This window comes from Stegastes partitus, unplaced genomic scaffold, assembly GCF_000690725.1.
Source record: "Stegastes partitus isolate 25-593 unplaced genomic scaffold, Stegastes_partitus-1.0.2 Scaffold170, whole genome shotgun sequence".
In the NCBI taxonomy this organism is placed as follows: domain Eukaryota; kingdom Metazoa; phylum Chordata; class Actinopteri; family Pomacentridae; genus Stegastes; species Stegastes partitus.
In genome coordinates this window covers 148,983-173,028 of record NW_007577901.1, presented here as the reverse complement: position 1 = coordinate 173,028, position 24,046 = coordinate 148,983, and the positions used below count along the sequence as shown (strand labels likewise).

The 24,046-nt window shown below is 40.7% G+C and overlaps 3 protein-coding genes across 4 annotated transcripts; 1 reads left to right on the top strand and 2 right to left on the bottom strand.

Annotated features, from left to right (window-relative positions):
* Positions 1-203: 203 nt before the first annotated feature.
* On the bottom strand, positions 204-6,706 carry hsf2bp (heat shock transcription factor 2 binding protein). Its single transcript, XM_008279812.1, has 9 exons — positions 6,686-6,706; positions 5,641-5,776; positions 4,475-4,578; positions 4,121-4,270; positions 3,864-4,008; positions 3,013-3,130; positions 2,503-2,606; positions 1,073-1,272; positions 204-491 (listed from the first exon to the last, which is right to left on the bottom strand). The coding sequence occupies exons 1-9, from the start codon at positions 6,704-6,706 to the stop codon at positions 462-464; spliced, it is 1,008 nt and encodes a 335-aa protein (XP_008278034.1). The 3' UTR covers positions 204-461.
* A 679-nt stretch (positions 6,707-7,385) lies between these two features.
* LOC103355857 (ankyrin repeat domain-containing protein 10-like) lies at positions 7,386-16,075 on the top strand. Of its 2 annotated transcripts, XM_008279786.1 has the most exons (7): positions 7,386-7,682; positions 8,938-9,090; positions 9,802-9,893; positions 10,567-10,657; positions 13,699-13,843; positions 14,358-14,435; positions 14,518-16,075. In XM_008279786.1, exons 1-7 carry the CDS (start codon positions 7,497-7,499, stop codon positions 14,913-14,915), a joined length of 1,143 nt encoding a protein of 380 aa, XP_008278008.1. In that variant the 5' UTR covers positions 7,386-7,496; the 3' UTR covers positions 14,916-16,075. The 2 variants fall into 2 exon arrangements, with proteins under 2 accessions (XP_008278008.1, XP_008278009.1); XM_008279787.1 differs by lacking the exon at positions 10,567-10,657 and having other exon boundaries at positions 7,389-7,682; positions 13,611-13,843.
* Positions 16,076-16,520: 445 nt separating this feature from the next.
* Positions 16,521-22,515, bottom strand: ccdc14 (coiled-coil domain containing 14). The gene is made up of 11 exons (XM_008279785.1): positions 22,367-22,515; positions 21,573-21,616; positions 21,373-21,448; positions 21,079-21,151; positions 20,762-20,863; positions 19,956-20,480; positions 19,680-19,821; positions 19,514-19,599; positions 18,486-18,629; positions 17,773-17,875; positions 16,521-17,164 (listed from the first exon to the last, which is right to left on the bottom strand). The coding sequence occupies exons 1-11, from the start codon at positions 22,388-22,390 to the stop codon at positions 16,750-16,752; spliced, it is 1,734 nt and encodes a 577-aa protein (XP_008278007.1). The 5' UTR covers positions 22,391-22,515; the 3' UTR covers positions 16,521-16,749.
* Between the last annotated feature and the right edge of the window lie 1,531 nt (positions 22,516-24,046).

Genomic DNA, 24,046 nt, shown 5'->3' with positions numbered 1-24,046 from the left:
ATGAGCAAGTGCTTCAGACTTTGCAAATGTGTCACCGCTCAGACACTATGAGGGACATTACATAAAGTCAAACAATGTCAAAGAAAAAGCCTTTGTTTACTTTTTGGCCAAAAAAAAAACTATGATGATGGATTTCAGACGTATCAGAGAACTGTCATGGGACGTTTCTACGAAAACACAAAGACTGCTGTGCTGAGACGGAGTGCAAACATCCAATTTAATGTGTGTAAACAAACCTGTATGTAAGACGGTAGCAAAACACGATACTATGAACAAATCAGAATTTAAACAGTGAACAATGCTGGTAAAAAAGGTTACAAAAGTTTAGACATAGAAAACTTGGAAACTTTCCTCTCTCCCTTTTCTTCTCACTGCACATGGAGCACAAACACAGAACGGTCCAGCATTACATGAGGAGAGTTTAACATGAGGAGGACTGGACTGATGATGAAGGATCTGCGTCAGACACTGTTCTGTTTACTTCCCCGGCCCTGAAAACACACAGCCTTCACTTTAATGCTCCCACACACACACACAAGAATAGCTCACTAAACAGCCAAAAATGTTTTTGATGAGTGATGCATAAGAATGCATTTTTAAAAGAATCGATAAAATGACACATTTCACCAGAGCCAGAATCTGCATAAACAGAGAGCATTGACAGATTTTCAACTTTTCGATGGTCCTTGAACTGGACATGTGTGACGTTGGGCTGCTCTCGCATGAGTAGGACTCTTATATGCGAGCAAGCAAGTACATCATATGCACCGGTGAAAGGTTTATGCTGGTTGTAGGAGAGCCTCAAAGACAATTCCCTTTTTTGTAGCATGCAGCCAACAAGGTATTTTATTTTATTTGTCTATATTTTACTCTAGTATAATGTTAATTGACATGTTGTGCATGCTATTGTTTTATGTTAAGCTAACATGGTCGATATTTCTCGTTAATGTGTGTTTAGTTTTCATGGATGATCTGGAGAGAAGTCTTCGAATAACTCAGTCGCAGGAAAACCACTTGTGTCCGCCTGTGCTTCCAGGGAATTACACTTATCTTATCATGTTGACTGAGGTACCTGCTGTAAGGCCTTCAGGTCATCCATCGTCTGCTGGGCAGCCAGTCTGAGGCTGGGCTGCGCACTGGAGGTGAGCCAGATGACACGAGCGTGAAGGTCTGGATCCAGCAGAGAGGAGCTCAACATCAGCAGCACGTCGTCCTCCAACATCACCGACTGCAGGAGACGCAGGGAGTGGAGACACACCTCCCAGTGTCCATCTGTCACACAAACAGAGAACACAGCTGGATTATTTAGCAGTATGATCTGTATGAAACTTATTGTCCCCAAAGAAGACTGTTGTATTTGGTTTTGGTCTTTGCAGGATCATTTTCACACAGCCTCATTCACAGTTCTCCACTAGGTCTTTCTCACTGCAGAAATTTTGACTTGTCATAGCAGGAAATGTGTTAGTAATCTCATTAACAGTGGTTCTGTTCTATTCAAGTGTCCCAGCAAGTCATGTCAGTATGAAAGTAAGCCAGCACGCGCAACAGCAAGAAATGAAACTGAATTCAGACATCATTTATTGAATTGTTTAAAACGGTCATTTTGCTGCTGGTACATGTCAAAATGCACTCTGGAAAAGGGCTGCGTGTCTTACAATATCACCTTCATGTTACATTAACTGTTTTTTTTTTTGAGAACAGAGCAAGATGTGGCTGCTTTTTTTAGACTACCAAGCTGAATTTACTTAAATTAAAAATAATTCATCACTTAAATGTCAGACAGAGTTAGTCATAGATCAAAAATATGTTGCTTTAAAACTTTTTAGAGCTTGGTCTTAACAGGAAACACTATAATTTAGCATTTTAGAATCATTTATAGATCCATCCATCCATTATCTATACACCGCTTAATCCTCACTAGGGTCATGGGGGGCTGGAGTCTATCCCAGCCGACTTAGGGCGAAGGCAGGGGACACCCTGGACAGGTAACCAGTCTATCACAGGGCTACACTTAGAGACAGACAACCAAGCACACTCACATTCACACCTACGGACAATTTAGAATCACCAATTAACCTCAACATGTTTTTGGACTGTGTGAGAGGAAGCCGGAGAACCCGGAGAGAACTCACGCTGCACGGGGAGAACATGCAAACTCCACGCAGAAAGATTCCGGTGCCCCCACCGGGACGCGGACCGGCAATCATTTATAGATGTCAGAATTTTGTATTTTTTTTTATTGATGACTATCTTAAGGGCAAACATATAAATTCCATGTTTCTACTGTGTTGTGTTGCACATGGCTACTGTAAAACAGACAAACAAAAACAACAACAAGCATATACTAGGTCAATAAAACTTTAAGACAAAGAAAAAAAAACATCTTATAAAGACAAAAAACATTGAACAACAATAAACCATTAATAAAGACAATAATAATAGAATAAAACATCCAAGAAGCATTATACAATTGTAAGATATAAAAAAATAAAGTGTCCTTACCATCCAGCAGGGTCCAGATGAGAGGCATCAGTCCCTGGTTCCCACTGATGTACTTCAGTCCTTTGACATTGATACTCACATTGTAAAGAGCCATCAGCATCAGCCTGCAGCAAAACAGCACCAGAGTGAGTTTAACCAGAGTACTATTGTGTACTGCAGAGGTACAGCACTGACACCTGCTGCCCACAGCTACACACTAACATGCCTGGATGCATCTCTAAAATCCTTCTCTTGTGCTTTTAAAAGGTCAAGAAGTACTGAATGTGTGCACAGATGGAGGCTGGTCAGCACTATAAAGTCCAATAATGTTCATGCAGATCATGTCCAGGTTAGTATAAAGCTTTTGATCAGAACACTCAGGTATTCAACAGTATACTATAGTAAGGATACATATTTCATGTTGAGGCTGTGAAAGAAGTTGTGTATTTAAGGCCTTCTGTGGTAGAAAATATAAGCAGAAGTCAAACTAGCAGAGCTTTCTGTGATGTATTCTATCAGAGCTCCACATACACTTTGAGTTTGGGGAAGACTCCAGGCTTCATCAGCTCCAGAAGTTTCATCAGAGTGTCCAGTAAGACGTGTGCTGAGCTGGACAGCAAGTCCCGCCCACAAGCCACTGCTGCTATGTCTGATTGGTGGGAAATAAAGTGAAGTCAGGTGATTGAGGGACATCTGGTCTGGAGACAATGAAACTTCACAAATGTCTGGGATGAACCAGACCTGTGCAGAATCGATCTTCACAGTAAAATGCACGTCGGTTAGATTTCAGTCTGACTTGGTCTCGACTTGCTCTGATGTCATGATGATGTATTTATACACAGCTGCTAATTGATCTGATGCTGATGTACATGAGAACTCTATGTGAAATGGAGGCTGAACCATGAACACACATCACCAATCACCTGCACATTCTTTCAATCGGCTGCTATGTCATAATCAGAAACTGTGTTGAAACTGATGAGTCTAACAACATTTTAATAAATGCACGAACTGTTTCTGTCTGTCTTGCCTGCCTGCCTCCTGCTGATACCTCTTGATTTAATCCGCTTTACAGGCGAGGCCCATTTCATCTCAAACGAGCCTATTTTCAGTTTATGCTGCATTTAGCCACCGAGACATTTGATAGAATGACAATGCCACGATTGTTCTACATCAAATGCTACTCTGCACCCATTTTAAATGCCTCTGTGCTGTGTGACGTTGGCACAGTGACTTGTGAGCTGCATACATATTAACTGGTGTCCAGAAATGAGATTCACACCTGAGTCATGAGTTGCTGTGACTCCAGGCAACAATATGTTGTATAAAACTTACTAATGTACAGGAGGCGACCAATAGAAAAGGTGTGCAAATATACTCACTAGTAATGGTCCCAGCCAGCGCCAACACAAACTGGTGCTCATGGGAGTTGTGGTCCTCAGTTTGAGTCTTCATCTCTTCATCCAGAGAGCTAACAAAGCTCTCTAGAGTCTGAGCAGCTACAGTCAGGAAGGACTGCAGCTTCCCCTGCACCATCAGCACACACAGCACAACTCCAGCAGTCAGCTGGGTCACAGATCACATTTGTGACAGTTAAGTGCGATACTCTGTAATGATTTTACTTGTGGAGTCGACTCACATCAGCCAGCCACAGCGTGACCGTGTCCTCTCTGGCAGAGCAGCTCCACAGCAGACTGCAGGCTGCAGATCCCAGACCGGAGCAGAAGTCGGCCTGCTGCTGCAGCTCAGTTCCACTCTGCCACAGCTGCTCACGCAACAACAGCTTGTCCTAAATGAGTCCACACACAAATGGTATTGCACAGTAAGATGGCCGTATAAAATAAAACAATGGGAGAGGTAACGCCAGACAGACAGTCTTCATCCACTAAGTGCAGTATTTTGGTACCATATGCTATCTGTATCTCTATAGAAGCAGAGTGATCTCTTTTTTCAGTACTTCCAGTCAGACACTGTGCTGCTGCTCCTCTCTCACCTCCCTCTCTCTCTGACATTCAGTCTGTACTGCATCCAGCCGGGACTGAAGGTGAAGACACTCCTGTCGCAGCTGCTCTTGTTCCTGCACAAGATGCTCCTTCACTTCACACAAACATTCACACGGAGGTTTGTGGGTCAACCAGGTCAAGTCATATATATATACACTGAAAATTAACTGGAACTTTACTCACTATAGACTCCAACTACCAGCTGTGTTCTGCATACACATTTAACAACATGCTAACACTAGCATGCTGTGAGACAATTATATAACCTATGGAACATTATTTATTTTCTGTATTACTAAACACAACCTAGCAACAAAAAAATGCAAACTTTAAAAAGCTTAAACAGAATAACCTTAGCACAAAACTTCCATCAGCTCTTCCATAACACCTTATAACAGTCGTTTTCAGAAGGCATGGCATTATGAAAACAATTTAAATCAACAGTGCAGTAACCACTAGCAAACTGTAAGAATGAAAGCTTAAAAACACTAGTGTTAGATTAACAGGCCCCAAAGTACAAACCCAGTGGAACACCTGTGATCACTGATTGGAAAGTTAGAAAACCTGTGAAACAACATTAAATGCAGCTGTGATTTCCAAACATCCTGGTAGCATGGACATAGATACTGTGATGGAATTTCTGCATTTTACTGGGTTTACAATGTTTTACTGCTGACACTGGGTATGTTATTCTTATTGCATATTTCACATCCACTCTGGTTTGTGCACAGCAGGCCCAGTATGACCTTGGTGCCTTATCTTGTCTTTCTCACGGATGTTAACCAGAGGGCTCATATCACAGCAGGATGAGAGGAAGATAAGCTCACACAAACAATTCTTGTTGGTCCAACGGTTAGACAAAACTGAGAGGTGGCACTATATGTAGAAATACCTTGTCAAAGGAGGTAACTGTATCATGAAATATTAACGTGCAGGTGATGTTTGATGCCACATACAACCAACTAGACGAATATTTTACTTTGTTTTACATATGAAATATGTGACACTGTATGAAATGTCTATCAATATAAACTCTAGTTATTCTTGTCTTACAATCAGCAGACAATGCACATAAAGCGAGCACAACATCTACTTTTATATATCAGTTTCTGTACAAAGTAGATGTAAAAGTAGGTGAAGTGTACTGGGAACATACTTGTCTGACTTGTTCGGGCTTTTTGCAGCATTTGAATCAGTTCCCCGTTCAGAACTCGAGGCAGGAACTCTCTGAGCTGCATGACTTCTGTGGTTAACTTCTCTAAATCTCTTTTCCGCACTCTGACAAAACTATCCTGAGGGAAGAAAAAAAAGGTAAACAACCTCAATGACAAACAAAACTTTAAAAGGTAGGAGCTGTGTGACCAAGTGAGATACTAAACACATTTATGAACAGGAAACAACCTGATAGAATACAAAATCTAATGTTTACATCAGATTACAAATTTCAAGAAAAGGGAGATTTCATTGCCAGATCTAAATCAGCTATGTATAGACTGCAGAGGCTAACATGTCTACAAACACAATGTCTGATTTGTGAAACTTATTAAATTTGTGAACATACAAAATAAAGATAATATATCTAAATGTTTTAGGTCTGGACCTGGTCTAATGGGGTCCACACACAAAAAACAGTCAAAACCAGACAATATTGTGTTGAATTGAACTGGGGACAATACAATAGAAAGCCTGAGTGCTTGAATTTGTCCTTGATACCAGTCTGAACAGATGTGCAGGATGCTAGTTTCTGTCAGTGACTGTTTACCTGTTTTACGTTTGATCCATGATTCACAACCAGTGACTTCTTGCCTAATAATGCTGCCATCTTACAGTCGGTGTGTTGAGGGTCTTATTCGGCTTCTGTTGATGACTCTTAGGAGACTGTTGGGTTGTCTGTAGAACAAATAAACTGTAACATCCGTCTGTTCAGCACAGGATTGTGATAATGTAACAGCCACACATCTGCCACCAAAGTTAGCATGATAGCAAAGTTAGCTTAAACTTGTTTCAGTGTTAAACGTGTTTGTACAGCTAAACAGCTTTGAGTTGTTCAGTGAAAAATATATAATTACTAATATTTTTTACTTTGTAAAAGTAAAACTTTTGAAAAGTGCCATATAAGTACTGTGTATTATTATTATTATTATTTTAAAAGAGAATTACTTACATATTGTTCCTCACATGTGATCATGTAACTGCTATACCTGAGCAACCAAAGCTAACATGATAGCACGGTTAGCTAAAACACGTTTCACTGTTAAATATTTATACAGGTAAGGAGCTTCGAATAATACCTAAATTACTTATATTTTTTAAAAAGAGAATTACACACATATTCTTCCTTAATATTCTCCCTTATTTGAATTTTCTCCATGGGATAAATAAAGTTATTTGAATTAAATTTGATAATGTGACAGCCATAAATTAGCCACCAAAGCTAGCATGACAGCGCAGTTAGCTAAAACACGTTTCAGTGTTAAATGCTTATACAGCTAAAGAGTTTCGCATTGTTCAGTTAAACATTAGATAATTATTAAATTACTGATATTAAGTAAAGTGAATTACACACACATTTTTTCCCCTTTCTTCCTTCACTGTGATAATGTGACAGCCATAAATTAGCCACCAAAGCTGGCGGAACAGTTAGCTAAAACATGTTTCATTGTTAAATGCTTATACAGCTAAAGAGCTTCGTTGTTCAGTTAAACACAGATAATTACTAAATTACTAATATCAAATAAAGAGAATTACGCACAAATTATCGTGCTTACTTGTGAGTATAATTTCTAGCTCTCCCTCCGACCTGTAGGTGGCACGGCGGCGGAATGTTCCTGACCGGTTTTTAGCCGAAACCGTGTAAACTAACGGAGCGCCGCGGTAGTTGGACTCCAGTCCGGGTTTTGTGATGCCCCCCAGACGTGCAGAGAAGCTTATCTCCTCTTCCTTTGTGTTTGAACCTCCTCAGTCTGCTCTGGGACCGGGAACACAGGAGAGAAGCACCTCTGCCTGCCGCTCATGTCTGTGGAAGTAGAACCAGACTTCTCCGGCGATGAGGTGTTCATCCGCCGGTTCCCCGTCCACCGAGCCTGTCGGGACGGGGACGTCGGGGCGCTGCTGTCACTGTCAAACCAGGCTCATCTGACGGCTGAGGACTCCTGCTACGGATGGACCCCCATCCACTGGGCTGCTCACTATGGACAGGTAGGGATTAGGATAGCAGCTAGATTAAGGGATTTAGGCTAAAGGTTTTCCTCACAAAGAGCAAAACTCACTGAGGGAGGATATTCGTCATGGCAAACTTTACCCCCACTTAGTAGTCATTTTAGCATACTGCTGTCAACTTTGCAACTTGGTCTCGTAATAATTTTACTGTAAAGTCGCAGCTAGCACGTAGAAACGTTATTTAATAGAAACATTCAGTGTTATAAGTGCTGCCCTAATACAGTCATGTCTGCTTGTTGCTCTAATAAAGGTCTCATGGGAGAAAAAAAAAAAGTAAAATAACGGCTTTGAGCGTTTTAATTGGTTCCAGTGTAGCCAATCACCGCTCAGGCGCCAAACATTCGCCAGGAAACCCGGAAGTGTTCATGTCTTTTATGATTCGGTACCTGACGCCATCCTCTGTTTTGATTTGTCAGTTTGTATTGTGCCATCCCACCTGTAACGCCAGCAAAAGGAACAAGGAAGAGACAAAAAATAAATGGAATCATAATATAATAAAATAAATGAAAATCAAGATAAATTTAAAAAATAAAAAAAGGAAATATGGGTTCATCCATATGTACACAAGAGGTCAGTGAATATTTTCAGCTGCTTATATGGAGTCTTCTCTTTCATTCATTTGAAAGTGCTGGGATAACTATCCACAATGTTTCTTCTCCATTTGGATTAAAAATGTTGCCAGCAGCATCAGGTTGTTCAGTATCAAGTCACACCTAACGTCCCTCCAACATTTCCTCCTGTGAGAGGAGCAAGTCGTAGGATTTTGGTTGACAGCCAGTCCTGCAGAATCTCCCTAGAAGCATACAAAATTAGACACCCGAGCTTCAGAGCTGTCATTTAAAAGTGATGTTTACCGAAAATGACATGTTGCGCAGCTCCATCTTCTGTTCATTTTGTTCGAGCCTGCTGCTGTTATTTTATCTCTATAAAATGAGCAGAACAGTATCTTTGAGTGATTTATATTGTATGCACAGATTTGTCAGTCCTGCTCCTGATGTGGCATATTCCACATTGCATTTTAGGAGCTGAGATGTCCTTCAAAATGATCCTATCAACTAAACCTGTTGCTCCTGCACCTCTCAACCCCATAGTGGCTCACGTGTTACAGGATAATTGGAGATGTTTTCCAAACAAAGAGGCTCTTTCAGTTTTACACTTGCCCCTGACATGCGATGGTTTACCTGCATCTCTGTTACCTGCAGCTGTTTTGTGACTATCAGTTCTGTGCTCACAGCTGGAGTGCGTGGTGCAGCTGGTGCAGATGGGATGTGAGGTGAACACGGTGACCAGCCGCTTCAACCAGACACCGACACACACTGCAGCGTTCGGAGGACATCCTCACTGCGTGGTTTGGCTGACTCAGGCTGGAGCTGACGTCAACAAGCAGGTCAGTCTGTGCAGCCACAGGTCGGATGTGTGCTATTTAAAGTCTGTTGTATATGAATTTATTAATTTGAATCTCTCCTTTGTGTGCACTACAGTGGAAAGCTATTCATATAATTAATCCAAAGCCCCAGGGATGTATTTCTAGCTTCATTCAGTTCATGCAGATAAACCTTATTTGCAGATAACATTTCAGAAAGTTAGTAATACAAAAAAAAATCTGTTAATGTAAGTAGTCAACTGGGGAAGTTTCATGGTGATGCAATTCTTGTGCTAAAAAGCGTATCTGATATATCAACACAAGTCTGCTCAATGAAAATAGGACTGGTTTTATTCATGTAGATAATAGATGCTTCCTCTGGAAATAGATTTGTTAGTTAGTGAACCTGAATAGATGAATATTCCATCTCTCCTTGCAGGGTTTCATTCTATCTAAAGATGTTTTTTTGGAAGAGACACAACACCACAGTAGTCCTATTGTTGCTTTTCCCAGCATCGTTCTCTAAGTGTTTACAGTTATTTTCATCAAACCTAATTAAAGTTTCAATGTAATCCTGCAGCTACGCGTAAATACACACATCCTTATATCCACTTCCAGCCTCAGACTGCTCAGTAACTTGCTTGTATACTATTGTACGCTATTTAATTTAAATATGCAATGCAGTAGCCTTCATTATCATCTGGATCTCCACAGACTTTTCCATTTTGTTTTCAGGACTTTGTAGGTGAGGCTCCCATTCACAAGGCAGCTCGCTCAGGTAGTTTGGAGTGTGTCCAGGTTCTGTTGATAGCAGGAGCGAAACCTCAGTAAGTATCCTGCCGTCCGTCCTGTGTGCAGCAACACGACAGCTCTGTTACACTGAGTGTGAACCACAGCAGCAGCTCAAGTCTGTTGGTGCCACTAAAACCAAATCATTTCTGACCATCCAGAGTTGGATCAGAACTCTACAGGTGACTTTAAAGATATTCTGAATCATTAAGAGCCTGGATTTGAACCAGCAGCCTTATATTTTGTTTTTTTACTTTGCTGTCGTACTTCCTGGCTTTGCAGATGTTTTGCTGCTGCTGTGGTTTGGATGTATTTTCCGTCTGCTCTTGTCACATCAGCTGTTTGGGAGAAAACAGGCCACGACGGTTTACTTTCGACTCTGGTACAGTCATTTGTTGGTGGTTTCATTATGAGTAATGTCGTTTCACTGCAGTGTAGCGGAGAAATTCACCACTAACATTTCCCACACAGTGTCTTACTGTCTTTTGTCACTTGTTTGTGTCATTTCTGGCATAAAGAAGCTTATTGGTCAAATAAAAATTGACCAATTTGTGAATGGCTTTGAATAATTTTCCTATAAGTGTAAATGGACCTTTATTTAAGATATTAACTCTCGCTTCTCAAAAGAGTCTTAAACACAGCAACCTGCCCTGAGATTAAATGGAATTATTAATTGACCTGACAACATAACAACAAGTTTATCTCCCACAGACACTACAGGATTTGCAGAGGTGTAGAAATACTCCAGATATTTCAGCGTCCGTTCTCTTCCGAACCAGCTGATGTGAAGAGGATTCTTACAGTTGAGGCATATTCCACACAGAGTTTATTGTAGCTTGACTGTGATGTTATTTGTGTGTGTGTTGTGTTTTCTTCAACAGCTGCACAGGTAAAATGTAATATGATAGAGATAGGCAGTGAAAATGTGGACATGATGACACAAGCGGAAAAGCTCATGTGTTTCTATTTAAATAGAAAGAGTTCTTAATTTTGTAGAACTATATTACACCACAAGCTTATTGTAGGTCTTTGGTTTCTCTTGAAAACAGATTCTGCGGTCTATCTTTATGTATTTAGGCAGAGCTCCTTTATGCCTGTTGTGTCCAAATTAAATATTGATGCATCAGAGATAATCCTTTAATTGATATTCCTCAAAATAAGGAAATAAAATGCGTGCACAGGGGGCACTGTTGCATACATGTTAGCTGTACAAGTGTTTGTTATTCAGTCTTTAAATTGGGTGAAAGAAATACCAAGTATCTCATAGTATTCTAGTACCTGAATTTAAACCCTAAAACTCGCCAAAGAGTTTGAAATACGTGTTATCTTTGCAAATTCGTTGTAGTGAAACCATTTGTGACAAGACATTGTAGAAACAGAACTGTTAGACTTTTAACTTAACCATATGTCACGTGTGTTTCCATCTGTTAATTTAACCAAAACTAAGCTTAAAATAAAACATTTTTGGAAATATTTTCTTAAAAAGTTTTTAAATCTTGATGAACAATCAAGTCAACGTTTCTTTTTTTCTGTAACTGTGTCATGCTGCCCAAAATACATTTGAGTTTTCTCTCCTTGTAGTCAAGGTTATATCCACAGAGGTGCAGGACTTTATATCGCATTTAAAAAAAAAAAAAAAAAAATGAGCCAACAGTGACGAGAAATATAACAGGGGAAAAAAGTCACAAAACCGCTTGAGGTCCAGAGGGCTAGAAAAGAACTGAAACATCTGTTAATTATCAGATACTTGACCTTAACCGCAGTTTCTTTAAAGACAAAACAACATCTAAAGTGTCCAAAGAAATATGTTACATCAATCCCCACTTTAAACCAGTAATGACGTATAAATAAGCGTTTGCTAACATAACCTTATCAGCTGATAATGTGTCCATGTCAGGATTTTTGTGCTGCTCCAAAGCAGCCAAATAATCACTGACTCCTCAGATTTTCTGCAATTCTAATGTCTCATTTTTATTGAATCTAACTTCAAGAGAAATCAAAGCAGTTGTGGTTGATTTGGACATGAAATCTGTCATTAAATATGCATCATGAGCTTTTCAGCAACATAAAAGATGATGTGTAGAAATGTAGTTTTTGTTTTTTTTAACTAACACTGTGTGATTGATCCTTACATACAGTATGTTACATTCTGAAGTCAATATTTAGGTTTGCTTTTGTCTTCTAATAATGTAAAGTAAGGATAACCATGAGCTTCATTTTTCAAACTGTGCTGGCAGAGACAAACACCCTGCACGTTCTGATGTTTTGCAGCCATTGAATTTGAACATGATTTTCTCGAGTAATCCCAGAAAGAGGGAGCAATCCAAATAGGCACTGCAGAATCTGCCACACGTGCATCTGCGAGCATCTTACACTTGTGGCAATGAGTGCTCACTATCGCTTCCTACAGTTTCTGCAGCTGGCAAACTGGCGAGGTATTTCCTGCAGTGATTGGTTACAATGCTAAGAAAGCACTGATGATTATGATAGTCATGTCTAGGCCTGCATGTTTAGCTTACAACTGTTTTCAGACACTGTGCCAACAAACTGAGCTTCATGCCGACACCTCAGGAGTTACCGTAGAAATCACAGTCAGTCTCAGTTTAGGGAATATTGTGCTGTAGCTGAGGGATAGGAGCAAAATAGACATGAAATATGTCAAGTTTAAAGCATGTCAGGAGGTAGATGAAATGAAATGCTTCTTTTAGGACTATTCCAGCAAGACTGTATTAAAAATACAGGCCCCAACCAAACACACTGTGATCACTGAAACAAAATTGAGCACAATTTCCAATCAGCCGACTGGTTGTAAAATGAACACCAGAACTTTCTCAGTGTGTTCTGAGCAGATAGAATCCAGCATGTTGTGTGAACCTGACAAAGTGAGGTGGGAGTGTGATGATGTGCCGCTAACGGTCCATTTAGAGATGGAACCATGAATACCTGTGAACATACCAAAAAAATAAATCAGCTTACTGACTTTTGTTGCATTGAGTGGGGCCTGTGTTTTTAATATCGAACTCTAAACTGTTGGTTAGATCAGAGCTAATACCCTAAGTATGATAAATGGAAAGAATAGATGATAAACTTTTAAATCATTTGAAATTTAAGCAACATTACACAGAGGTAAATATACTGTATATGTGATGTATATTATTTTAAAAATGAATATTCAAATATTGATTGGTACTTTAAATTTTTTAAAAAAATAGTTTTGTTGGTCCTTTTAATTTGTCTGATGTTGAGGAGGATAAATTATATGTGAATGTGATTGTTACAGAGCCAAGTTAGAAGACATGTTATTTGATGTAAGTGAGTTAAATGAACTTATGCAACTAATATCTCAGTTAACAGGACTGTGTGTCTTTGTACTACAAGAATAGATTGTTAGCTTTTGGCCATACAATTTTTAATTAGAACAAAGTATAAATACTTAATTTCTTGACATATTTCAGTTTTCTTTTAGTGTAGCTGCAGACATGTTCACATTCTGAGCAGTAAGGTACAGTTTATCAACCAAGCAGTGAGATTTTAGAGAAAAATGAATGTGTTGCAGGAGAAGACTGTCAAGACCACACTCAGTAGATGTTGTTATTGTTTACTCGGCTGTCTGGCGTCATTTGATGCCTCTTGTTTGGTCATGATGATCTTCCCCTGCAACATTAAAGATGTCTTATATATACCAGATTGTTAGAGATGAAATACTCTGACGTCCGACCCGAAGCAGTTTGTCTCACTTCTCTCCTGTTGTTTAGTTTAAGGAATGCCAGTGGGCAGACGGCAGCAGACCTGGCACATGCTCACGGTTTCCACGACTGTTTCTGCTTCATCTCCAACGCCCAGAAGCACCTGCAGCAGCTTGGCGGCCTCCATGTGAACGGAGCGCAGAATGGAGGCGGCGCCCCCTGTGGTCAGGGTCTGTTCAGCAGGAAGAGGCAGCTGAACGTCGCGGACGCTGGTCACATGAAGAAAGCCAGGAGAGCTGATGGTAAGAAAAGTGTCGACTCTTTGTATGTAATGTTGTTCTACTACATGCTGTGAGCCAAACTATGATATAATAAAGAGATGTTTCCCTGTTACTGGTACAATAAAAGAGCAAATTGTGCTGTACTTTCATAGAACTTTAAAGATTCAGAATTATATCACCTTAAAGTAAGAAGTCTCACAGTATTTGCTTCAAAACTACCAGTTTAGATTTAAATTACTGGGATTCAAATCTTTTATTTTATCAATCTTTCGTACATCCACCTTTGGCATCTTTCTAAAGTCCCACAGTCAGATTTTTTTAAGTTCAAATCATCTTTAGTGGGCTTCTGGGTGTGTAGTTCAAATCTAGTATCACGCTGATCAGTGCACAGCAGTACATGACATCAGAAATCTCTTCTAATCAGCACGTTCAGCTAGAAAAGTGCTTCTGTAGAACCCCGCCACCCTCATGGAAGAGACTGGTGCTAATTAAGAGCTTTAAACATAACATATGAACTGGCTGCCTTCTGCTGCAGGTGTGTTGCACATTCAGAGCAGTGCAGGTGAGGAGATGGAGAGCATGAACACTGAGTGTGCACAGGAGCTCAGCACAGGTGGGTCCCTAGTTTTTTTAGTATCTATTTTTTCATGTACTTTGGAATAGATTTCATTTCATTCTTTGTTTCTAAAAAGCAGACGACAGTGCCAAAACTGACAGACATCATCACATCCTGCCTTCTGCTGCCCCGGTTCACCCAGAGCCGCCCGACAGCCGTCTCCCGCCGTCCTCCCCTCCAGTCCTTCACCATCCGGCAGCTTCTCCTCAGCGGCCTTCAGCCGACATGTGCGGCTCGCTGCATCTGACCAGCAGCCCCACCAGCTGCGTGTCCCACCGGCCGGCGTGCTGGGGGATGATGGCAGCAGACTGTGTGGATTCGCTGCGTTACGGACACTACCACGGCTTTGGGGACACAGCGGAGGAGGTGAGTGACAGCAGTCGCCAGGACAACGGCGGCAGCAGCAGCAGCAGCAGCAGCAGCAGCATCCAAGCAGAGCACAGATGCAAGCAGGCAGACCACTACCACGGCTCATAAACACACACTGGTTTAGCCTCTGCATCCTCTTGTACCCTCTGAAACCTGTTTTCTGTCACATTTACTGCAACATAAAGTCCTGGAAACAGCACAACCATGAAGAAGGAGAGACAACTCGGAAATATCTTCTGTGCTGGATGACACAATCAGAAAAAATGAAAGTTGAATTTCTTTGTTTATTTTACAAGAATTTAAAAAAAAACCTGGAATCAGCATGTACAGTAATTTTAGAAAGTGCCCACAGGTGTTACCAAAACTAAGGGACTCGACATAGTATAGATATTTACTTATTTACTCGTTTCTATATTTGTCTCCCAGCTACCCCACGTAAACAGTTCTACTGAATAATCTCTGAATTTTTGTAAACTGACTGTTCACAGAATTTGCTTGGTGCAAACTTTTTAATTAATTTTTTTGAACCAAGCAGGCCTGCCTTACTGTATGATCCAAATCTTCAGCAAAACTTGATATTTTCAGCGGTTGCTGTCGTTTTCTGTAGTGAAAATGGTAACACAGATGTAGTGGAAGAAGAGGGGAAAAAATCAGATTGTAATCAGTCAGAACATAATGTTGCATGTTGAATGTGATTTTTACTCTGTGTCCAGTTTATATGGAACGGTTCTGCACCTGTGTGACTGTCAGACACTTCCTACAAGGCCAGTGCTTCTAATCTCCATACACCCTGACACAGTGTTTCCTGCACTGCATTTACTTCATTGATCTTTCCGTTCGGCTGGTTTGCACTATAAAGGGCTGCCAGGTTGGCTGATGTGTTCGTGGACAGGTGTGAGTCCTGTGAATGTGGCCTGGAACAGCTGCTCTGAAACTGAAAGTCCCAGCCAGCCTTGATCTACCAAAGGGAATATGTTATCGGTTTGTGTGTTGTGTCACTTCTGTCTAATTTGAAATATTTTATTTATGTTCTAGAGCAGGTGAATGTCTTTATTGAGAGCTGTGCTGTCATTTTGTAAAGTGTACTAAGCTCCTAGGGAATCTCTCTTGTTTTGTGGCATACAGACCATGTGCTGTCTCTCTCTGTAAACACTATGTCAGCTGTGTGCCAAACTCTGCCTTACACCAACCAGGCACTGCTGCCTTCTGACAGCTACTTTTCTACTTTGGTTTTGCTTAATAAAAACCTGTTTTACATTTTTATAAAACTGTGTGGAGGCTTTGATTTGAAAGGTCTTGTTCTTAATGCAGACGATGATGTGTTTCTAACATTGCACTGACAGAAACAATATTGAAAAAAAAAATCCTTCTTTGAGTTTATTTGATTTTTCTTTTTAAAATTTACACAGAAGCTTCTGTCTGCATGTAGACTAATTTATCGTGTTTGAGGCTCTGCAGGAAAATGTTCCCCATAATTAAGACCCAGTTACACAGTTTGAGAGCTTTAGTATACAACAGCTGTAAGTACACACCAGTGTAACATGTCTTAAATGTTAAATAACTGAAAACTGTATCACCTTACAGTGGCTGGCTTACCTCTGACAAGAACAGTAGGAACACTCCCAGATAAATATACATTTATCTTGATCTCATCTGACCAAAGAATGTGCTCCTAAACATCCCACTACAGTGAAATAAGGAAATACACGTGCATATATTTGTAAACCATTTAATACCAACTGGGAACAAACCAGTCTGCTGCTAAAACCTTTATGGTCCTGTGCCTCCATCATCAACAAGATAAATACATTTAATATATGTATAAAAAGATTTTAAATCCTAAATATAACTTTAGACAACTAATCCGCAAAATGCAGCATGCAATACAGGCTGTGCATCACAACATAATTCATTAAGAACAGCAGCTCATGTAGAAGCTCCATCATCTCCTCATATCCAGCTGAATCGTCTTCTGCAGACTGGCTATGCTGGCGTCCAGAGCTGCCAGTCCGTCTCTGAACGCTGCCTCGTCTCTGGTGTCAAAGGTCGACCCTGACTTCATGCTCCAGTCAGACAGGACAGATTCAGCGTCGCACTGGGACAGCTGCATTCGCTGCTTTTCCAGCCGCTGCCCGCATGACTGGACTTCTGGACTCTGCTGAGGTCTGACATCAGGATGTGATCGTGTGTTTTCTTCTTTCTCTGCAGCCACATGGCCTAGAGACATGAGGTACTCGGTGATGCGGTCAGTGGGGGGCACTGGTGGATCTTGCTTGTGCTTAAAATGTTGTCTTGTTTCTGACAGTGAGGAGTCAACAAGAGTAGGACAATCTGATGAACTCTGACTCTGAAGGAGCCTGAAACAAAGAGAAGAGACACGAGGCTCAGTGCTTAACTTCTCACAATGACTCATTCAGAATTAATATTTTGTAGGGATGTCCTGAACTTTAAAATGATCAATATTAACCCCAATTTTGACAGAACACTTACTTAAAATACATCAGCTCTGGCTGAAGGACATTAAGCATCACAGAAGTCTCTGTCTTTGCCAACACTGAACTGCCTGTAGTCTTATTGGAACGTACAGTGCTCTGCTTGCACAATTTTGCTAAAGGCTCCACCTGGTGGCACAACGAGGTACCACAGCTAATCTACACCACACGTTCTAACAAGCATGAAGAGAATACAGGCTTCTCGACACTACATGTCAGACAGTACCGTACTGGAGCTTTACTACAAGGTTCATGACCACCTACGTAACAATGACGAACAGTTTGGATGCAGAGCGATACAGCTGTCAAGTAAATATTGAATTGATTTTAATAAATGTATTTGAAGTGTACATTATCCATGAAAATGCGATCAGATAGGGACTTGGTATCAGCAAACACAAAAAAATAAATGAGTTGGGTTGAAATGGATCAGGGGCAAAAAGTACTCAACAGATACAGATACACTGGCTCACCTGTTGAGGTTTCCTATCTCCTCTAGTCTTTGCTGGGCGAGTGACACCAGCTCACTCTTCTCACGTTCACTGTCCAGTAGCCGGCTTCTTGTGGCCTCCAAGTCTGCACTCAGTCACATATGCAAAACACTTAGATTACATCATCCATCCATCATCTATACACCGCTTAATCCTCACTAGGGTCATGGGGGGCTGGAGTCTATCCCAGCTGACTCAGGGTGAAGGCAGGAGACACCCTGGACAGGTCACCAGTCTATCACAGGGCCACACTTAGAGACAGACAACCAAGCACACTCACATTCACATCTACGGACAATTTAGAATCACCAATTAACCTCAACATGTTTTTGGACTGTGTGGGAGGAAGCCGGAGAACCCGGAGAGAACCCACGCTGCATGGGGAGAACATGCAAACTCCACGCAGAAAGATTCCAGTGCTGGGACGCGAACCGGCAACCTTCTTGCTGCGAGGCAACAGTGCTAACCAACTGCGCCACCCTAGATTACATCATGTACCATCAAAAGTTTATGATCAACACTGACTATGGCCTCAAAAATCTGCATCACTTGGACATTAGTGCATAAAGCTTTAGTCCTACAGTATATCCAACATACTAAATAGCAAACTATGGATTAAATGAAGCTTTCCAGCTGATGAGGATAATGACTTCTCAGCAAGACTTCCATGCTATGTGATGTAAGTGAGTCAGAACCTGTCTTCATGAGTGCATTCTCTGCCTCTCGGTCTCTCAGCTGGCTCTGTGTGTCCTGAAGGGCTTTCCGTAGTTCTGTGAGGTCGTCCTGGACTTCCCGCAGTCTGGACTGAGCGGTAATGAGCTCCTCCTGCAGACTCAGTACTGTGGAGAAACACAGGAGTCCACTATTGTAACAGTCCTGACATAAATGCACAGTTCAACACAATCCCATCACTTCAGAGGACATTATATCGACTTTAATTCACTTTTCCATCTTGACTATAACCAGTATTTGCCTTAACCTCTAACTTGACTTTCTGTTAGATCCTGATTGATCCTGTCTCCATGTTGGGAATAATCCCTAATCATAAGGAATGAATGAAGTTACTGCTGACGTGAGTAAATGCGCAAAACTGTCTTGCTTTGGAGACAATCTTATGGATTGTGCTGCTGTTTGATGCTGCAGGTATTTAATACACTCAAAGAAAAAACAGCTGGAAGCAACAAACTAAACTTCTGCTTCTGTTCGTCAGAACCTGGATTGCAGTAAGTATTGGTGGGTTGATTCATTCTGATCTCTTTTAGATTTCATAGTGGTAAATTTTTATTTTTATGGACATTTAAGGTTGTAAGAGATGTGAAGTTGGAGGAAAAAGTAAATGTGTTTTTGGGATTCTGGCAACAACCTGTGTCTTTGGCAATACATCACTTCACACAGCTAGAAGTACTCGTGCCAATCTGTTACTGTGACTGCAGTCAGTTCAGACTTGTGTCAGGTTAACAGTGATACAGAAATGCTACGAGGTTCAACCTGGTGAGAAAAGCCAGCAGGTTGCTCATTCAGACATGGAGCTGAGATGTTGTCAGATTACCGGAGAGGAGCTTTAGTCTGCACCATAAAATATGATAAATTACATCATGGGCACTTGCTTTTTAGTGCCTAAAAGTGAAGTGGATCACCTTAATACGACTATGTAAGTAGATCTATGTCGCTACAACATGAGGAATACAATTAAACACACATTCACACACATACATGGCTTTACCTTGTGAGTCACAGAGCACCTCCAGGTTCTGACGTCTCTCCGCTTTCTCTCTTTCCTTCAACTGCTGGTTCAGAATCCTAACACGCCTGGAACACACAACAGTGAGTCAGTGAACATCTGGAACATGAAGTAAAAGCACGGAGAGGTTAAAGGCGGTCTGAGTTACCTGCGGAGTTGAGTGTTCTGGCTGAGCAGCGACGGCAGGTCTGGTTCACTCTCCGTCTGCTGGATGTTTAAACTACCAACATTCATCTGCGGTGAGGACACCGTCTGTTCCAGATGACTGAGCAGCCTCTCTGCTACACTGCCTGCACATGGAATCAACATTTCTTCAATGGAAGGTTGAGGCTAAATGTGTGGACCATTTCTAAATCCTGCTACCATTTCAATAAAACCACAAACAAGAGAGTAAGCCGGTGTATCAAAAGACACCTCAGGTTACCTTGTCCAGCGATCAGAGCCTTGAGTTCTCTCAGCAGATACTGAACTGTCTTTGCTTTCTCTTCATCGTTGCTCTCCTGTGTTACTTTACCATCCTTTCCAGGCTCCAGCTGCAGATTTGACATCTCCACGGCGCAGGTGTTTGTGTTTGAGTCTGTGGAAGTTTTCTTCATACTGACGTCCCTCACAGGAACAAACTCCTCTTCTCCATCAGCCTCAGCTTGACTGTGTGGAGCTGCAGCCTGACGGGGAGGCAGCTGGTCTAAAGGGGAGGACGACTGGTGCACAGACAGAAGGATGGAGGCGCTGGGCTGCAGTGGAGGGGTGGAGGTCCTGGGTGGAGGGACGCTGTGGGAGAGGTGCTGAAGTGTTTGGACGAGTGCAGGAGGTGAGAGCAGCAGCTTGTGGGCTTGTTTCTTCGGTGGATGCAGCTTCACTCCAGAGTGTGCAGCTGGAGGAGTGGAGTGATGGGTTCTTGGAGATGCAGCGCCTGGTCCACGCCGGCCGGACTGGGAACTCTTCTGGGCTGGAGGTGAGCATCAAAAACATTTTTTTTTTTAGAAAAACTGTATTTAAAATTCAGGCCCTGAAGTATAAAGTAAAAACAAGAAAATTTAAAGTGAAAAAAATGTTTCTGAAGAATCTTTCCAAACGCAAAGAAACCTGAAAGTTTCATCAGGCTTCATGTGACCATATAAGTTAGTTGGCATCATTCTTCACATTTTGTAGTTGTCTGTAATCTAATGTTGTCGTAGCAGTGTCAAATAAACTCAAGCAAACCTCACACACATTCCTAAACACACCCACCTGTCTTTGGAGGTACTTTCTTAATGCTCTTCCCTCCAAATGAGGCTGATCGTCTTGATTTGGCTGCTCCAACCTTCACTGTTCTTGGAACGCTTGGCGAAGCTTAGACACACACACACATTTATTATTATCTTCATTCATCAATTAAGCATTTTGTATGTTTTTCAACAGTCCTCAGTACTTTTGCTTGACTGAAGGATTATAAAAACTGCTGTTGAGTGTTTGTTTTTTGTTTTTTTCAATCAACCCGTCAATTGATCAACTATTTGTTTTAGTAAACTATTGACTGCTTTATAAAGTTAGGAAACCCATCTGACCTGCTTTTTCAGCCTGAAGAATGCCGCCGAGCAAGGCAGCACAGCGGTCCAGACCCTTATGGAGAGTGGTGACCTAAGGACAGAACACAGCTGGGATTATTCCAAACATACTCCACCCCTAACACACAAAAACACTAACCAGTAAGCTGAATCACAGTATCTGTCAGTAAAAAGTACAGCTAGATATAATCCCCAAGCAACTTTTTCAAGACTTGAAATCAATGATTGCTGAAGCAAAGCATCCCTTTAAAATCACGTTGCTTTTGATCCTGCACAAACAGCTCAGTTCTTCACCTGGTCTTCGGAGTCTGTGGAGTACAGAGAGTAGGCTGGCTCGGGGCGGGATGCTGCTGCTGGCTTTACAGTCACTCTGACAACACAAGTTAGAGGAGAAGCGCACAACACAAGAGTTAGAGGAGTGCAAACAGGAATATAAGGTGATTTGAAAGTCAAACTGCCTCTTTATAGAGGTGGATACAAGCTGGTGGACTCACTGAGTCGCTCTGGCAGCTCCGGTCAGCCTCCCTGATGTCACCACCTGCCAGGAAGACAGATCATCATTTTTTTTATATAAATATGCGGAGAGGGCTTGTTTTGTACTTATGCACCACAACTGGGTCAAATATTCTGTACCCATATTGTTTAACACCTGTGGAATATCTGATAAAAGTGATTGATTGATTTTTTTTTATACAGCCTGATGTAAGGAACATTTTCTTCATAAGAACATGGAGAAATTAGATTTTCTGGCTGATGAGAGTATTTTCTGATTTATAGAACAGTAAAAGATGATTTTCAAAATCCTCTCTGTAACAACCTTTGACTCCAACATGTTAACAAAATGAGCTTGAATTTGAATCTGACTTTATCCAAAGTTCAGATTTCTGTTCTGGATTTTTATGCAAATTTGCACATTTTTTTATGAGATAATGCCATTAAATATAACATTTTAGAAAAACAGTAATACAAAATGTAAGGATCTGAATGAAATGAATCAGCTGTGCAGGTTTCATGGTGGTATTTATGTTCACCTTCAGAGTTTTGCGTTTCAAGTGTATTATAAACAGCTGTGAAGTGACACTACAGTGGACAACTTGTATCTCGCTTACAATGACAGATATTAAAAATAAAATCCACATGGATACGTCTTCTGTCATGTTTAGATGTATCGGAAACTCGTTTTTTAATATGTCAAGCATTTAAAAAATTAAGAGTGGTTACTCTCACTGACAAACAGCTAAATGTCTGAGCCTCGTATCAAGTCAACTCTAGCTTTAGTCAGTCTTACCTTGGGTTTTACTTTTCCTTTCATGGTTTCCGCACTAGACACAAATATTCTGTTGTTTCTCTGCCGCCGAACACAGCAAACTGTCAACTTTAGCTTCTAGCTTCAACACGTCTGTCTGAGGACTCATTTCTACGGGTGCCGGAAGAAAACAGTTTTGAAACGGACAGACAGGGTGTGACTGGCCAATCAGATTGAGCCGATCAGAACGACGTCACCAGAGTCCCGCCCACGACGGGCGGAGTATGTGGGAGTATTCAATGTGAAATTAAGAAATAAATTTTTCCTCTAAAGTGAATAAATATGGCAATAAAATAAATTGAAAAGGTACAATATATATATAAATGACTGCAATTATTAAATAACATGCAAACTCCACCTCACAAATTAACAAACAAAAATAAAAATGAAGAAAAGCTTGCTCATAGGGGATAAAGTGAATCAAGATTTGTTGGCCTTTCATTTATATTTCAAAAATATCATAAGATCTTAACTATAATTTTATCTAGTTAGGTTACTTTTCCCAAATAATACAGTAGGGTCTTAGCCCTGATATTAGTGAAGTAAAATAGTTTTAAATCATTTATATGAGTTTTATAGAATTGTATTTAATCAACTCACTCCATAAACAACTTAACTCCAGTACTTTAAATTGTAAGGGTAATTCATAAATAAATGTTGTATATAGATAATCATGACCTGACATCTATTTATTTCAATATTTTTTCATACACCAAAAACAGGCTCCCTTATACAATTTATTGGCGTGACGTTTCGAGCAAAATGCTCTTCCTCAGACTGCTAACCATTAGACTGAGGCTGCCATCTTAAGTACCCATAATGCACAGCATTCATCACGACATTCTGTGATCCAGCATCCAACCCAGTGGGCCCAGGTGTGCGTGCCTTTCCTTCTTTAGACTTTAATATTTTTTTCATAGCCATATGTACCTATGTCACTGAAATATTCATGTAATGTTGAAATAGATGCTTTTCAAGCTTGTTATGCAGCAGAACAGACATCCTTGTATTGGAGCTTTACTGCCCTGACAAATTAGTCAGTAATGTTGAGATGAAGCTTAAGGAACATTAATAATTACTTGATCTTTTGGACCTGTTTATTCCAATCAGTCTACCGATCAGTCAGTGACCTGTGCTCAAAGACTGACTGCTGCTACAAACCTTAAGCAGCACTGTTTCTTGCAATCGTGCATTTGTCTTTGTAAAGAAACTAAATAGTGCATGATGAGGAATACACTAAAATTCTTTTTTTTTTAACACTTTAATGTATCCATCACCATTCAGTCAGCAAAGACACACTTCAATGCCTAAACTGACTTAAAGTCACTGAGGTGGGACTCACTTGAACTGCCTCACATTCAATCAATTTGACAACAAATGCAAACTTTGCTTTGAACAAATATTTATTTATTGTTCACCTTTTTTCCTAGAGGAAGCAAAATATATTTGTAATATGACATGAAAGTTTGGCCTTTACGTCAGATGCATTGTAACCATTAACCATTGTAAATGCAGGTAAAGATAAAAAAAAAGAAAAGTATGTCAGTGAAAACTGACCAAATTGGCAGATTATACACATTATACAAGAGCTGGTTCCTCATTTAACACAACACTTGACATCTTAACTTTGTCCAGTATGAGAAACAATCTGGCTCTCCAAAC